The 16943-nt window shown below is 43.4% G+C and overlaps 1 protein-coding gene across 1 annotated transcript in view; it reads left to right on the top strand.

Moving 5' to 3' along the window:
* The first annotated feature begins 13725 nt into the window (after window positions 1–13725).
* The window catches only part of LOC113335157 (alcohol dehydrogenase-like 3), a 5364-nt gene continuing 2146 nt past the window's right edge, over window positions 13726–16943 (top strand). The window contains exons 1-7 of the mRNA XM_026581283.1: window positions 13726–13915; window positions 14005–14141; window positions 14252–14301; window positions 14390–14721; window positions 15377–15459; window positions 15981–16056; window positions 16297–16358. Of these exons, the coding sequence (XP_026437068.1) occupies window positions 13840–13915; window positions 14005–14141; window positions 14252–14301; window positions 14390–14721; window positions 15377–15459; window positions 15981–16056; window positions 16297–16358 (816 nt within the window). The 5' untranslated portion in view covers window positions 13726–13839. The remainder of the gene's footprint in view (window positions 13916–14004; window positions 14142–14251; window positions 14302–14389; window positions 14722–15376; window positions 15460–15980; window positions 16057–16296; window positions 16359–16943) is intronic.

Raw genomic sequence — 16943 nt, 5'->3', positions numbered from 1 at the left:
TTGATCCTAGCTTCTCTTTTGTGGATGCGATAAAGTAACTCCTCGGGGTTTATTTGGTGTTTCGTCGCGCATCATGTTTTGATGTTTTGGCCTGCATGCTTTCCACGTATCTTTTTATATACACGTGTCTGATAGTGAGATATATGTGTACACAATTTGCCCCTTTTCTTCGGGCTTGAATGTCTAATGGGTGCCTTGAAGAAAAACTATCGTCGCATATTCTTCTCACTCCTAATAACTTTTCCTAGATACTTGGGCACGTCTTTTATTCGTGCATTAACTGCTTATGTAACGGGCACGTTTCCCATTCCTCCATTAATTTCCTTCTCTTTCTTTCGGGTATATTAAGGAGAGAAAGAAAATTAATTTCATTCTTCCTAAACATTCTCTCAGTTTTCGTTCTTTGTTTTTCAGCCCTTAAATTTTCTGCCTGTCTTCATTGAACCTGTGACCTTAAATTCTCTGTCAGTCTTTATTGAACCTGTGATCTTAAATTCTCTGCATCTTAGCATTAATCACGCCCGCTTCCACTGTTTGTTTCTTCTGCTGCTGTTTTTGCCGGTAAGTTTTTATTTTCTTTATTTCCACTGTTTTACGCTGTGTTGATTTGTAAATTCTCTGCTACTGTTGTTCCTTGTTTGTGATGAAGAACTTCTTCTTGATGCTTGCATACTAGTTTGCCCCTGTTCTTTATCTTAAATCAAGGAAGCCACTGTTTTGCTTGTATTTGAGTTTTTGAGGGTCTGAATTTTATGGAATTTTGAGCATGTATACTAATTTTAAGGTTTCTGCGTTATCGTGTGTGTATTGCTATTGATGTGGTTTTTTGATCTTTGGTAATGTTTTTGAATGTGTGTAACTTGTTCTTGATTTTAATTTTTTCGCAGCCATGTCTGACCGTCCGCGGCTTACTTGTCAGACTCCTGGTTCTGGTCTATCGAGATCTCCTCCGCGTAGAGAATCTCAAGATGATGCTCGTCGGAGTCGAGTTTCTTCTAAAGCGAAGGCCTCGTCTTCTAGGGAAGAGATTCCTCCGACAAATCCTTCTGGTTCCCGAAGAGTCTTCGATCGCGCAGCGTCTCGTCCTCGTGATGATATTAGGAGTATGCAGGCTCCGCCTCGTGATGTTGCTTTTGACGTTCCTCCTCTACGTTCGTTAGTGCCCGAGCATCATCTGCGGTCCCCTCCAACTTTTAAAGGGAAGAATACGAAGGGTGTAGTTCCGAGGGCTGAATCTTCAAAGAATCCTCCGGTGAAGAGAAAAGCTTCCGAAGCGTTCATTAGTTCATCCGGCCCTGCCGAGGAGGATGAGGCTGCCCCCTTGATACGTAGTGTCTCGGTTAGTAAGAAAAAAGTAACCTTCAAGCATATTGATCTCGAAATATTCAAGGAAAAGCATGAGCTCCAAGCCTTCGGGGTTCGTTTCTATGCCCCTGAGGATGATATTACTTATGATCTTATCTCAAAGTATGAGTTCGATGAATTTCATTTGTTAACGACGGTTGGAGCGTTCGAAGCTGGTCTTATGCTGCCGTTGTACAAATCAGGTGATTCCTTCTACTATGACGTGCTCGCTTGTCGTGAAGGCTCTTCCACAAATACTCACAGCCGTTCTGTATCCCAACTATCGGGGAATTATCTCTGCGCCCTGAAGGAGTGCTATCTGCGGAGTAAGGGGGAGATGTCGATGACTTGCTACGTCCCCAATCCCGCGGAGAAGGAATGGTATACTCCTGAGAATTTCAATAACTCCTTCGGTGATTACGTCAATAGTAGGAACCGCAAGCCGTGGAGTGTCAGCCTTCGGAATCTCGCTGCTCCTCGGGGCGAGATTCGTCTGTTAAATGAGGTCAGTGATGCCAAGCTGAAGTATGTTCCTGGCACGGAGGGGTCTAGTCATCGGAAACTCTTCCCCGCGCGCGAGAGGATCAAGCGCGATCATGACTAAGAGTGGCACGCCACCGTTATCGAAATAGTTGGTCCGTGGGCTTACGGTTGGATTCCTGGTCCCCGCGGTTGGCGGCCTACCGAGAGTAGTAAGCCACGCGAGTCTCCTCCTGCTCGTTATGGAGATTTCTGTCCCTGGCGTTTGAACTTTGCGGGTATGAATTTTCCTTATGCCCTTGACGTTGTAGAGGGAGACGAGGAGGAAGGTTCTGGTGCTATACTTCCACCGAAGAATACCTCAACTGCCCAGGTACGCGGATTCTAGCGGCGCTTCTTCTTTTTAGAAATTCATCTGACGGGAAAAATAATTCTTTTTGTGGTGTTGTTTTTCAGGTGTTGAAGAATAAAAAGATTAAGCCGAAGCAGTCTTCTATTATTGTGATGGGCGAGGCTGAGGCCCAAGAAGAAGTTACTAGTCCAGTGAACGAAGAGTTTGCTGAGGATGAGGAGATTACAGATGGGCAGGAACGTACTGGTACTTTCCCTATCAATGTCGAAGAAGAGGTCTTCGTTGGTCATGTTGGTGATGAAGGAAGGAACAAAGCCGTGGTGGCTGATGGCGTTGTTATTGGGGGCATTTCTGTCCCTGCTGGTGATATCGTGGATACCCTTCCCGCCTCTCAAGAATTTTCTTTTGATCGGATGTACTCCACGGGGGAGTTCTTTGACGATGCCCTCGATTTTCCCGAGGACTTCTCTTTACTTTCCCCCAATGATAATTGGGATGTTCTTGGTGGTGATGGTAATGGAGACGCTACTGTTGAAGATGGTGGCGCGGAGGAGCATGCTGCGTATGTAGGCGCGGAGGAGCATGCCGATATTTGTGCTGATGGGGCCGTGTCAGAGAAGGGGAAATCGGTCATTGATGCGCCTGCTGATAATCTTCCCCAGTCGCCGACGTCTAAGGGCGAGGACGCCATCATGGATTGGTTCAAGGAAAATAATCTTTTATTTGTCCGTCATCCTGCCCCTGTTGTTGTTGGGGAAAAGGAATCTACTGCGTATACCCGTCGCATGATGGAGATGTCGTCTAAGGCGCGGGTGTCTGAAGCCTGGGGAAAAAATTTGAGTGTTCCCGAAGCTACCCTTGTGCCGGAGCCTCCTACTTCCGTTGCAGATATGATGGCCATCGCCGACGGGTATCAATATGGCTATTCGCAGCAGCGTGTCTTGGAGGTAAATTTTTGTACATACTTTTTCGTGACAATCGAATGCTTCGGTGAAATAATGTTTGTCATCTTGATGTGTAGATGATGAGGAGTGAGAATTGTAACCACGTGCTGTATCAGTTCTTCAAAGCGAAATCTCTGAAGCTCGAGGCTAAGCTTCGTCACAGAGAAAAGGAATTATCTGCGGGTGAGGTCGAAATAGAAGAACTGAGAAAAAGCCTCAAGGAGAAAGAGAAGCTGGGTGAAGCAGAGGACGGTCTTCGTTCCGAGTTTGTTGCTGTTCGCGCTGAGTTAGAGCAAACTCGCATCCAAGTTTCAACTTTCACAGGTTTGGTTCTTTTTCCCTCGCAGTATGTCGTCATTCCTCTATTTCTTAGTTGTTCTGTCTGAGTCTCCCCACCCTATCTCCAGTGGGTGGCGTCCCCGAGCTGATATGGCTTCGAAACGAAAGAGCTCGGCAAAAATCTCGTATTAGAGATCTGGTTGAGAAAATTAAGAATGAAGCCAAGAAATGGGATGCTCGGGCTGAGGTATGGCGCGCGAAGCATGTTCAGATGGTCGACATGCAAAATCTGTACAACCATGATCGTGCTTTATTTAATGGCACACTGCTGTGGACACGTGATAGTATGCGGGAAGCCCGTGAGCGTACTTTCTTGCTGGAGTCTAGGATTCAGCTGCTGGAGGAAGAATTACAGAAGGCTCGATCCCTTCCTCTTTCAGGAGTTAAGGATAATATGCTCTGTCTTGTCAGAGAAAGAGATGATGCCCGTGCCGAAGCCCATGCTCTAAGCAAGGCCCTTGCCGCGTCCCGCGTTGAAGTAGCTCGTGAGGCTGAGTATGAGAGGAATCTTGAAGTGTGTATGTACAGACTTAGCAAAGGGGTCTCAGAGATAAATAAAGAGGTCGACCATCTTCGTCACATGGACTCGATGAAGCAGGTAGAATTAGATGCCTGTCAATTTACTCTCACCAACCTTCAACTAGACTATAAGAAATTATCCGCGGAATATGACCATCTTGATGAAGCGCGAGATGCGGTTGTTAATGAGTATGAAGAGGCTCCGGCTTGTGTCGAAGGTATAATCCTATTTCATCGAGTGTGACCATGTTTTTTTTCTGAGCTAACTCCGTGGTGTTGTCTTTTTCAGAGCTCGAGGGACACCTTCGCGTCACAAATGAAAAACCTGAAAAGGCTCAATCTTCCTTAGCGCAGCAGGAAGAACAGACCAATCATTTCAAGAATTTAGCGGCAACCCGAATGGAGGCCGTTGGTGCTGCTTCTAGAGAAGTGAATCGGCTATCTTCGTTATTATCCCAAGCCCAACAGCGGACAACAATTATTAAGCACAAGGCTCGTTGTCAATTGGCTGAGGAGACGAACAAGATGCTGGAGAGGATAGAACTTGGCCTAAAGAACGAGCATGGTCTCGTGAAGAACTATCCTCGTCGTCCAGTTCCTTATGCCTTTCCTGACTCCTCGGGACCTTATTCTGGTGGGAGCGTCCCTTCAAGTCTTCGGAATAATCCTGCCGATGGGGCAGCAATCTAGGCAGAGACCGCAGCATTTTCTACCTCCGCGGCATCATTATCCTTCCCTTTTTGTAATCATGTAACAAGAATATTTTTTTGCTGATATCCTGTAAAGGGAATATTTTTTGATGTGTATCCTTGAATTGGCCTTTCACTTTTTGTAATCATCCTTTATGAAATGGATCCTTTTCTTGATATACCTGCAATGTTGGTTTGTTTTTATTTTAAGCATTTGTGAAAAAACAAAGCAAAAGTTTTTAAGTGTTTGAGTGCGATACTGAAGGAAGGTACCTTCGTGCTCGTCTTGAGACCTGTCACCCCGCTGGCGAATCCTGGGCCAGAGGATTCCCAAACGGTGGGGGTCGGGGCAACGTTCTAGGATATGGGATTAAAATATTTACACACCCATTCCGTCGACCCGTTTCCTTAAGATTGGTTGGGTATCTCTTTCTGCTCGGTGCCTTCCCCCTGGTCTTACACTTATGGACACTGATGGGGGAGCCCTGAGAGATTGTAGATTAACTACTTTCCCCAATATTGTCGATAGATTCCGCTGATTTGATAATTTGAAAGCTTGTTTGATTGATAAGTTGAGGCCTGCAATTCCTCTTCCAGAGATAGAAACATGTGGAGCAGTTAGGCTCCCTTCTTCTTCTGGTACACTCCAAGCAGATTCAAGTCTGCGTTGCTCCTATGGGAAGTATGGTTTGAGCCACTTAGCATTCCAAGGATGCCGGAGGACCTCTCCTTTTAGATTACGAAGGTAGTAGGAACCGTTACCCGCAACGTCGTGTATTACAAAAGGTCCTCCCCACGTAGGTGCTAATTTTCCCAATTTCTTTTCTTGCTGATACCGTGGGATTGTTCTCAACACATACTGCCCCTCTACAAAATTCCGCAGCTTTACCTTTTTGTTGTACTCCCTTGCTAGTCTTCATTGATAATTTTCCATCTTTTGTAATGCGACTTCCCTTCTTCCTTCCAAGTCGTCCAACCTTTCTAACATCATATCTGTTGTGAGGTTTTTCTCCCAAGCTTCGGTCTTCGTGGTTGGCATGAGGATTTCCGTAGGTATGACTGCTTCCGCTCCGTAAGTTAGAAGAAACGGGGATTCCCCGGTGGCGGATCTTCGTGTTGTCCTGTATGCCCATAACACATTGTGCAGTTGTTCGCACCATCTTCCTTTATGCTCGTCTAATTGTTTTTTGAGTATAAGGGCGAGGGTCTTGTTGGTAGCTTCCGCTTGTCCGTTGCTTTGAGGGTATATGGGGGTGGACTTGTTCTTTCTTATTTTGAAAGTATCGAAGAGCATGTCTATATTTTTCCCCTGTAATTGCTTGCCATTATCAGATACGATTTCAGCGGGTATACCAAATCTGCAAATGATGTTCTAGAATATGAAAGTAAACACATCCACGTCTCTAATCCTGGCCAAGGCCTTATCCTCCATCCATTTACTGAAGTAGTCCGTGGCTACTATCAAAAATCGTCTTTTCCCTGATCCTTCGATGAAAGGCCCGACGATGTCTACGCCCCATTTTGCAAATGGCCACGGGCTATCGACGGAGTTTAACATTGTCGCCGGCGCGTGGATCTTTTTTGCGAAGCGCTGACATTCTTCACATCGTCGGGACATCCTCGCGGCATCCTGTATCATTGTCGGCCAGTAATATCCTTGCGTTTTTGCTTTGTCAGCTAGTGATCTCATGCTGCTATGATTCCCCGCGTCACCATAATGGATATCATTTAGAATTCGATGCCCCTCTTTCCGGGACAAGCAACGTAGTAATGGTCCAAGGAAGGATTTCTTATACAGAACCCCATCCCGAAGATCATATCTTCCCACTTTGGAGAGTATCTTCCTAGCTTGTTTCTGATCCGCAGGTAAGCTTCCTTTTTCGAGAAAGGCATGGATTGTCACTCTCCAGTCATCTTCGTTGCTGAAGTCTTCGTCTTGATTTGCTCTTGACAGGATATCCTCTTCGTCAAAGTTATTATGGATGTCTTCTCCTACCTGGTCTTCGATATTTTCTTCCACTGTATCTTGGTTGGTAGCGAAGGAGAATTGAGATGCAATCGAAGGCTCGTATACCCTTGCTATTTTAATAGCTTCGACATTTTTATCCCTCAGCATGGATGATATATATGCTAGGGCATCCGCGTTCCTGAGGTCCCTTCTCCATAAGTGCCGGAACTTAATGTTCGGGATTTGTGATGCCAATGTTTGGACCAAGGCCATGTAAGCTGATAGGGTGTCATCGTACACATTATACTCGAGCCCTATTTTCCGTATGACAAGCTGCGAATCACTTGTCATCCTTACATCGGTTATCCCCATCTCTATTATTATACGGAGGGCGTGTACGACAGATTCGTATTCAACAGTGTTGTTGGTATGCTCTTTGAATTCCAATCTTAGTGCCTGTATAATCCTTTCTCCAGTTGGGGTGATAATGACAATGCCTATTCCTGCTCCTTCCTTATTTTTGGATCCGTCGACGAAGACTTCCCATTGTCTTTGACTCGCAGGTTCGAGGATATCCATTGGATCCTTGTTCTCTTCCTCGGCTTCTGGTATTCCCTTAATCTCTTCGTCGTTGTCAAGGGGGAGGTCTGCTAAGAAATCCGCCAGAACTTGGGACTTCCGAGAATGTTGAATTTCATGAATGATGTTGAATTGATCCAGATGGGTGTTCCATTTGGCTATTCGGACCACTTTTCCCGTGCTTTTGAGGACTGCTTCCAATGGTGCTTTGCATGGGACCCTGACGAGGTGAGTTAGGAAGTAGGTTCTCAGTTTTTGGGTAGCCCATACCAGTGCGAGGATGAGTTGTTCAATATTAGTATAATTTCTTTCCGCAGAATTGAGGGTCTTGCTGACGTAATAGATAGGTTGTTTTATCTTTGTATTGGTTTTGACTAATACCGTGCTGACTGCGTCCTCTGTTGCTGCTATGTATAATGCCAAAACCTCGTCAGGGTCTGGCTTCTGCAGGATCGGGATTGAGGCTAGGTGTTCTTTGATTTTTTGGAATGCTTCCTCGCATTCAGCGGTCCATTCGAACCTGCTCCCTTTTTTGAAAATACTGAAGAAATGTTTGCATTTGTCTGAAGACCGTGCAATAAATCTGCCCAACGCTGCTATAGATCCATTGAGCTTCTGTACTTCCTTTAAATTCTTTGGGGACGGCATCTCTACTATGGCTTGAATCTTTGCTGGGTCTACCTCGATGCCCCTTTTTGTTACCAGATACCCGAGGAACTTCCCAGAGGTGACACCGAAAGTACATTTCTCCGGATTCACTTTCATGTGATGCTGTCTCATTGCTTCGAAGATATTCCTCAGGTCCTGGTGGTGACCTTTACGCAGCTTGCTTTTGACGAGCATGTCGTCAACGTAGACTTCTAGGGTTCCTCCAATCCATGGCTTGAAGATAGCATCGACCATCCTTTGGTATGTTGCCCCTGCGTTTCGAAGTCCGAAAGGCATTCTAGTATAGCAATAAAGGTCATGTGGGGTGTAGAACGCTGTGTGTGGCTGATCTTCTTCTGCCAGGGCTACTTGGTTGTAACCAGAATATCCGTCCATGAACGACAGCTCTTCATACCCTTCCACTGCTTCAACCAGTTGATCTATGCTCGGCAGGGGATAGCTGTCCTTTGGACATGCCTTGTTGAGATTAGTAAAGTCGATGCATATTCTAACCCTTCCATTTTTCTTAGGAACAATGACCATGTTGGAGATCCAGGTAGGATACTTGACTTCCTTGATAAATCCTGCGTCTAGTAGTTTCCGAAGTTCTGTTTCTACTGCCTCATGATACTCTGGATCTACTTTTCGTATTTTCTGCCTGAACGGGGGTGTGCCCGGTTTGATGCGTAGTTCATGTTGGATTACTTTTGGGTCAATCCCCGGCATATCTCCTAGCTTCCAGGCGAACACATCCGCGTATTCCTTAAGTAATTTGGTTAAGGAATGCTCCATTCCTTCGTCCATTATGGTCCCGATTTTGATCATCTTCGGGTTTTCTTCTGTTCTTATGTTGATTTCCTTTACGGGCTCCACTGGTGTGAACACAGGCTTCGGGTTTCCGAGGACTGGGACGTTCTTTAATTGCTATTTAGCGTGTTTCTGTTCTTCGCTGGTTGTTGAAGTACTTGTTTCTGTGCTTAGGACATTATCATCTTTCGTCAAGCCCTTCCCTGTAGTTTCCTTGAGGAACAGGTACTCTTCGGATTTTTTGCTTTTCTTTCGCGGTTTCTTGATTTTTTACTCTTCGGATTTTTCGCTGCTCTTCTTGCTCGTTGTTGATATGATCCTGAGTGGCCTGGCACTCTCGCGTAGTGATCCGATCTCCCTTGATTTCCATTACTCCCTCAGGTGTTGGAAATCTGAGATATTGGTGGTACGTTGCCGCAACTCCTTTGAGCTTATGTATCTATTTTCGTCCAATAATAGCGTTGTAGGGGGAAGGGGTGTCCACCACACTGAATCGGGTTTCCAGTTTCATGGGCCCTGCGTTAACCTGCAACACGATGTCTCCCAAGGGCTTCGTGGCTGCTCCATTGAATCCATAGATGGTGTGATAAGATGTCATTAACTGTTCATCATGGAGCTTCATCCGTTTGACTGCATCGTAAAATAGGACGTTTACGGAGCTTCCCCCGTCTATGAGGATCTTTTTGAGGTTACATCCAGCTACTGGTAGTGTTAGGACCAAGGGATCGTTATGGTCTTCCATATCTTCTTCGATATCCTCGGCATCGAAGATGATAGGAGATTCCATCCATTCTTCGTGTTCGTCCACCACTATCCCATCGACCTTATATAATTCGCAGCGGTCTTCGAATTGCTTCCGTAACCTCTTTCCTATCTGCGCTGTAAGTGAGGGTCCTGTGGCTTCAGAACACGAGATTGTGTTGATTGTTCGGTTTCCTTCCGGAAGTTGGACTGGTTTGGTTCGCTTAGATCTGTCCTCGGTAACATCCTTTCGTACGTAATGTTTGAGCTCTCCCGCATCAATTAATTTTTGGATCATTATTTTAAGGTTCTTGCAGTTTTCGGTCTGGTGTCTGTTGAAACAGTGATATTCACAGTAATCTTTAGACTTCTCGGATCTCGGGGGATGCTTTCCCTTAGACCATGGCCACTCCAAGTTTTCCCTCCCTTTGATCTCTCGTAGGATACGAGCATAGCTAGCGTTGAGTTTCGTGTAAACTTTATCTTCGAATTTTCGTTCACCTGCTCTTCGTTCATCCCTTCGTTCCTTCCTATCTTCGTGAGGTCTCTCCCCCGAGCAACTCCTTTTGGCCCCATTGGTTTGTTCCGCTGAATTGGTGCGGTGAGACCTCTGCGGATATGCCCTCGGGTTTTCCCGTTGAATTTCTTCAAGTCGAGCGTGCTTTTCGATAATTATTCGAAGATCTCCATCTGTCTTAGGCACGCTCCCATGAATTTCAACAAATAGGGGACTCATTCGGTATAAGCCCCATTTGTAGCAATTGATGCTTACCACTGGGTCCACGCTACCTATGGCTTGGCAGATCTTGTGCCATCTGTTAGTGTACTCCCTCGTGGTTTCCTTGTAGCCAATCGCTAGTGAAAAGAGCTTATCCATTCCGGTGTTTACACTCTTGTTGTACATATACGTTCTTAAGAATTTCTCTGCGAGTTGGTCGTATGAGTGGATAGAATTTGGTGGCAGATTATCGAACCATGATAACGCTGATCCCTTCAGGCTTGACGGGAAGTATCTGCAGAGTACGGCGTCGTTCTGACCCCATCTAGCTAAGACACGGTTGTAGTACCGAATATGTGCAGCAGGGTCGCTGGATCTATCATAGCATTCGAACGTTGGGACAGGGCATTTCAGTGGAATAGGGGTGTTGGCCAAGCGATGAGTTAAGGGCGTGGAGTTAGCTTCTCTCATGACTTCTTCTAACCTCCCCCCGCCTTGTTTATTTTTTAATTGCCTGATCTCGGCCATCATCTCATCTCGTAGTTCTTCCATTGCGCGGTGGTGCCCTAAATTCTTCTGTTCGTTACCGTCCGACTCTCCATCGTCATAATCCGGGTCAGATACGCTACTTCCCCTTGTCGCGTCTTCATTAGCCGCTATGACGACTCTATAGTCTCGGTTTGGCTCTGGTGCTTTGGAGTTTGCTTCATCAAGTTGTTGGCTGGTCTTCGTGCTTAGAGCAATCCGCTCCTTTAAATCTTGATTTTCTCTGGCCAACAGGGCTACAGCATCTGCGTAAACCTGCTGGATCTTCTTCAGTTCCTCAAGCTCAGCCATCAGTCGGTGTGATTGGTTGGACCCCTGATTGGGGTCCCAGCGCGTGCTACTACAGCCATGGTGCCGCCCTCCTCCATGGTCTGCACTAAAGGTGGAAGGGGTTCAGCTTCGGTCGCTGGCATTTCCAAATTTGGGTGAGTGCCCCTCTGCGGTGCTAGAGCCGCCGGTATGGTTTGATTTTGATCATTTGTTGGTGGCATTCCAAAACTTAGAAGGTGCACGGGTTGGAATGTTCTGGATTCATCCACCCTTTCTCTTGGTTGGTTAAGTTGATTCATGGCGCAAGTATTGCTAGCCTCTGCAGCCTTCGGGACTACCGCAGCCGCACCGTACTTTGTCGCTGCTGCTCTGAGAGCTGCCGCTGCAACTGAATTAGCGTTCATAGTTGAAGTGATTTCCGCAGTATCTTGCCTTTGACTGGTCATTTTAGCTTTATCTCCCTTCTGCTTGCTTCGGGTGATGACCGGGGTTGTCCTGGGTGTTTCTTTTGACAAAGCTTTGGATTTTCCTGCTTCCCGCGTCTTTTCCATCACGTGTCCTTTTGTTGACAATGAAATCTTGCCGAAACTCGCCTTCTTTACTCACAATACGTCCTTTCTGCATAAGGCATTTCAAACGAAAAACGGGAATATCCGCGTGAAGCGGGTTAGTTGACGAAATACATTCTTCCTGGAGAGGATTAATACACGCAAGTTATAATATATGGGTTAAAGTTTTACTAAAGGAGATCCTTAGTATAAAAACTACGAAAAACCCCCCAGAGAGACGGGTTCACATGAGATTTAAAGAAAATCGTAAATCCGCGGATTAGGACAATAAATCTTATCGAACATAAAAGGTGGGTTTTTAACACAATACAGTTAACAAATGATCTATACGGTCCGAGCTGATAAATCAGAGCAATCATATGCCAATTTAAAATGAAATCACAGGATAAGATAAATCTTTTACCGGGACGAAGTCCCTGTTTCTAGGGCCAAATTGTGAACACACAAATCACGAAGGGATCCGAGTGCTCACAATCAATCATCATCATCTAAGGAGATTTGTGATGATGATATCCTAGTGTTGATTCATTGGCTCAAAACCTTCGGGTTTATCATAGCCTCATCTAACAACTCCATGCGAGGCGTTTGCGCACGGGATATAAGTACAAGCAAAGAAAACAAAACGTATAAGTAAAGATCCATGGGGCTAAATAAATATAAAGTGCTGAAATGTAAATAAGACCAAGGTTTACGTGGTTCAGCACTAAGGCCTACGTCCACGGGGTTTGTTGTTTTACTATATTCTTCACGGTTACACGAATAGTCGAATGACTTTTGGGTTTACATGTTTCTCTCTTTTAAATGATTAACTTACACTTGCAAACTCTCTCTCTCTCTCCTTCCCTTCCTGATTCTTCCGATCCCCTTTCCTCTTGGTGGAGACGGGGTATTTATAAGGTTAGAATGTGGGACCCATCTCTGATGACCGTTGGAACCTTATCTTCTTGTGTCCTTGCGTCTATCATGCAGAGGTCTGCGTTTGCCCCTTGATCCCGCAGAGGCATCCTCGCTCGTTACACAGGTTGATCGACACGTACACTGCTCAGAGTGTTTAATGTGGGTAGTTGAGGGGTCTGCTCGTGTCAGACAAGTGTTTTCTGCCCCTGTTACGTCAGTGTCAGCTAACTTTCTCTCCACCGTTGATCCTAGCTTCTCTTTTGGGGATGCGATAAAGTAACTCCTCGGGGTTTATTTGGTGTTTCGTGGCGCATCATGTTTTGATGTTTTGGCCTGCATGCTTTCCACGTATGTTTTTATATACACGTGTCTGATAGTGAGATATATGTGTACACAGTAATCATCAACATTCCCATTAAAACCATAATAATCCGATTAGATTTTTGTCTCCATAATTCTTCTTTTGATAGTGTATTTGATCAGTAAAACTAGAATAAAGATCTATATAGTTCTTAACAGCGACTTTTGCCAGTGAAGAAAAAAAAGTTTTTAACGTGGTGGAAAGAGAAGAAAAACTTTTATTTCCGCCCATCCTATCCTTGGTCACCTTTATTTGACCAAAAGTCAACTTTCCTGATCGAATTTCAACTTTCCCTGTATTAAAAATCTTTATATGTATGTTGTTCCAAAATAGTAATACAGTCAAATACGAAGCACTAACTGACTACTTGCTGAATTCGAATTTTACCAAACTGAGTAATAAAATCTACATCCTTAATTTTCTCCGTGCCAAATCGTTAATTATATATGCTTCAGATGTTAAGACCTTAAGGGTTTGTGTGGCACACCCAGATTAGCATCGTAAATTATTACTATTATATTACATGTAGTAATAATGACATATACACATTTGAGCTACATTTTAATATTTAGTGTTTGGCAGACTCAGCAGTTTTCAATAACCATCTGAGCTATAGTTTCTGAAAATAATTTGTGTAATTTTTGATAATTAGAAGCAACCTTTTTTTTTATATTATTTTGCACAAAAAAATTATTTTTCTGAAAAAATAATTTTAAATTAGGTAACAATCAAAACTTAAAAGCTCAAGAGTGGTCGACTATTTTACCGGACCCAACCGGGAAATCGGACTCTCTATAGACCATGCGGTGGAGATGGTCCTTAATTAACGCTCATTCTCCATATATGATTAATTAACGCCCATTCTCCCCAATAGTTTGCCCATTCTCCGCTCCTTCAACTTCTTTTGCCAACGATACGCCTTCACAATTAATTATTTCTTTTAATTGACTACTTGACTTTCGACTTCCACTTCTGACTTCCCCAGACTTCATTTGACATATATAAAATCATACAGCTAGGTGTATCCAGAACGAAGTGTAACAGAGGATAGGTGAGAAATTCATAGAAGTTGAGAGCCAGAGAGAGTAATGGGTAGCTTAGAAGGAAACAACAATGGCTCCTTCAATCCAAATGAAACAAGAGGAAAGGTGATCACTTGCAAAGGTAATAACTTAATTTAACTCTCTCCTTCCCTCTTTAACTAATCTGAAACTTATTGATCTCTGTTGATTGTGTTGTTGTTATTTATGAAGCTGCTGTTGTTTGGGGACCAAAACAACCATTTGTAATAGAAGATATACAAGTTCATCCTCCTCAAAAATTGGAAGTTCGTATTAAAATTCTCTATACATCTATCTGTCACACTGATCTAAGTGCTTGGAAAGGAGAGGTACGTAATTATAATTAGAAATCCACCAGTTAGACCGTCCGTAGATCCTTATTCATTTTCATTGTCGTCGTATGACTTGGAGATTCTAACTCACTCTTATATGATTGAAGAGTGAAGCCCAACGAATCTACCCTCGCATACTCGGCCATGAAGCAGTTGGGTTAGTAATTAATTAATAAACTCGGTCTTAATTTTTAAATAAATCGTGGGGTTATACTACAATTGTGAAATGATTTATGGTTTGACAGGATCGTTGAGAGTGTTGGAGAAGGAGTTACCGATATGCAGGAAGGAGATAAAGTAGTACCAATCTTTAATGGTGAATGTCAAGAATGTATTTACTGTAAATCAGAGAAGACTAATTTATGCGAGAAATTCCGAGTTAATCCATTCAAAAGCGTTATGCACAGTGACGGAAAAACAAGGTTCACGACTCGGCACGGGTCACAACCGATTTATCATTTTCTGAACACTTCAACATTTAGCGAGTACACTGTTATCGACTCGGCTTGCCTTGTTAAGATCGATTCAGATGCTCCACTTAAGATGATGACTTTACTCAGCTGTGGCGTTTCAACAGGTAAACCCTACCCTCTTGTGTTTTGTGTGACCAAGAGATAACAAAAACTTATGATTATCCGGTGTACAAAGCATGGAGTTATGAGGTCGGTCATATCGTAGAGTGTCATGGGTTGGTTTAACTAGCCAGCTAGATTTGATCACGGCATGGGTCAGCCTCATACCAGTGTTGCAAAATGAGATCTTGCATCCGTGAGCTAACTTCCTATCCAAATCAAATATGAGAGTCAGGTTCAACCGTTTGTCAAGAACAAGTGTTTTGCTAAATAACGTATAACCCCTAAAAAAGTGAGAGTTTGTTACGTATTATATTACCTTTCAGCCTATATTGACTGTCATGAATAGTGGTGGGTCATTCAATCAATTATGCACCTTTCAGCCTATTTTGACCGTCATGTATTGAGAAAGGGCAGAGCAGTTGAAGAAGCATGATCCTCCTTCCTTGATAAGCAATAACGGTTTAGGTCATTAGGTGCATACCTTTTGTCCATCGCAAGTCTATAATAAACAAGTGTATGAAATGTGTATTTGGTTTTAGTTAGGAAGTGGGTTTTACCATGGATTTTATGGTAAGATGAATAGCTTTTTTGTGACACTTATATATATATATATATATATGAAGCCCGAGTGACCCTCCATGTTTTTATTGCCTGAAGGGGTTGGAGCCGCATGGAACACAGCAGATGTGAAAGAAGGATCGTCTTTATCCATTTTTGGATTGGGTTCTGTTGGACTTGCGGTGAGTATTTTAATTTCAGTTGTAGATACGTACGTACAAAAGTGGCCAGATATTTTAATGTCACCGTCACAGACAGCTTGAATAAGTGGTAGTAGTTAGAGGAAGATTTGAAGCTTCATACATTTGTGTTTTCCATGAATGAGCATTCTCGTGATCAGGTCCAGCTCTGGAACCTACAAGACAAATGCCTTAATATAGACTGTACTCTAGTGTACGTCCTATTGTATACATAATTTAAGGAACTTTGCAATTAGTGCCCTCTTGAATACTCCGAACCATCATCACATAATTGGTCATTTGGACCCACGTTATCCAATGCTGTATACCATCTAGTAATGAAAAATCCAAAATGTGGGATGACACTGTGACCACAATCTTAAGCTGTAGAGAGAAAACTCAATCGACTGACCTCAAGATGAGAATTAGGCTCCTTGCCAAGAGAAGTTGGCCAAGTTATATCTTATAATATGGATAGCAATAAGTAAAATCAATTTTCATAAAATTTTGACGTTCTAATTTAGGTTGCCGAAGGTGCACGAGCTAGAGGAGCTTCTCGAATCATAGGTGTCGATACTAATCCGTCCAAGTTCATCAAAGGTGCGTATTTATAAGATCCGTAGTATTTATTTTCCATTTTTTTTTAAATTATTATATTATATCTCTACTTCGTAGACTCTAGAACCAACGTATTTCTGGACACATCCAAATTTTGGATGTTGAAAGTTATTACAGTGTGGTTCTTTTTGCATAGAAAAAGAAAATGGCTTCAAAATTTTCTCCTAATTGGCTTTTTTTGTATATTAAATAATAGTTCACAAGCTAATTGTATGATTTCAGGTGTGTCAATGGGTATAACCGACTTTATCAACCCTATGGACTCAGACAAACCTGTACATGAGGTATGTAAAGGACTTTCTTTTAATACGAGGTCTTTCTCATTTGTAAAAGCTTATGATACAAACAATTTAAATTATGTTGATCATGTACTATTAAAAACTACTAATCCATCGTATTCAGCCATTGTTAGGCATATTCAAACAGAGTTAGAAGTCTCTTTTCTCTTAATATATCTACCTTACTCAAAAAAAAAAAAAAAGGTCTCTCATTTGGACGACTTTATTTTTCAAATTGGAAGGCAAAGTTATATGACCCTCATTTCCTCATTAGTCGAAGTTGAGGTTGTTTTAGTGGGTTAGAGCGTCCACAGTGGTGCGATCATAACTAAAGACCAAAGACTAAAAAAAAAGATCAAATTTGGGTTTAGTCCGTCCTGTGGCGTAGCAGGTGACGAGTAAATTTGGTCGCGCGTTGATATAAAGTCCGCTTCATTGTCCAGCGTAGATAAAGATTACGCCTGGCATGGGGCGTTGATAAAGATAACGCCTGGTATGGGGCGTTGATAAAGATAACGCCTGTATGGGGCGTGAACTATAGCAACGCCTGGTGTGTGGGAAGGAGATTATACGTTCGCCCGGGTTCAAAAA

The sequence above is a fragment of the Papaver somniferum genome, unplaced genomic scaffold, assembly GCF_003573695.1.
Source record: "Papaver somniferum cultivar HN1 unplaced genomic scaffold, ASM357369v1 unplaced-scaffold_139, whole genome shotgun sequence".
Classification (NCBI taxonomy): Eukaryota; Viridiplantae; Streptophyta; class Magnoliopsida; order Ranunculales; family Papaveraceae; genus Papaver; species Papaver somniferum.
This window is presented reverse-complemented; position numbering and strand designations above follow the sequence as displayed.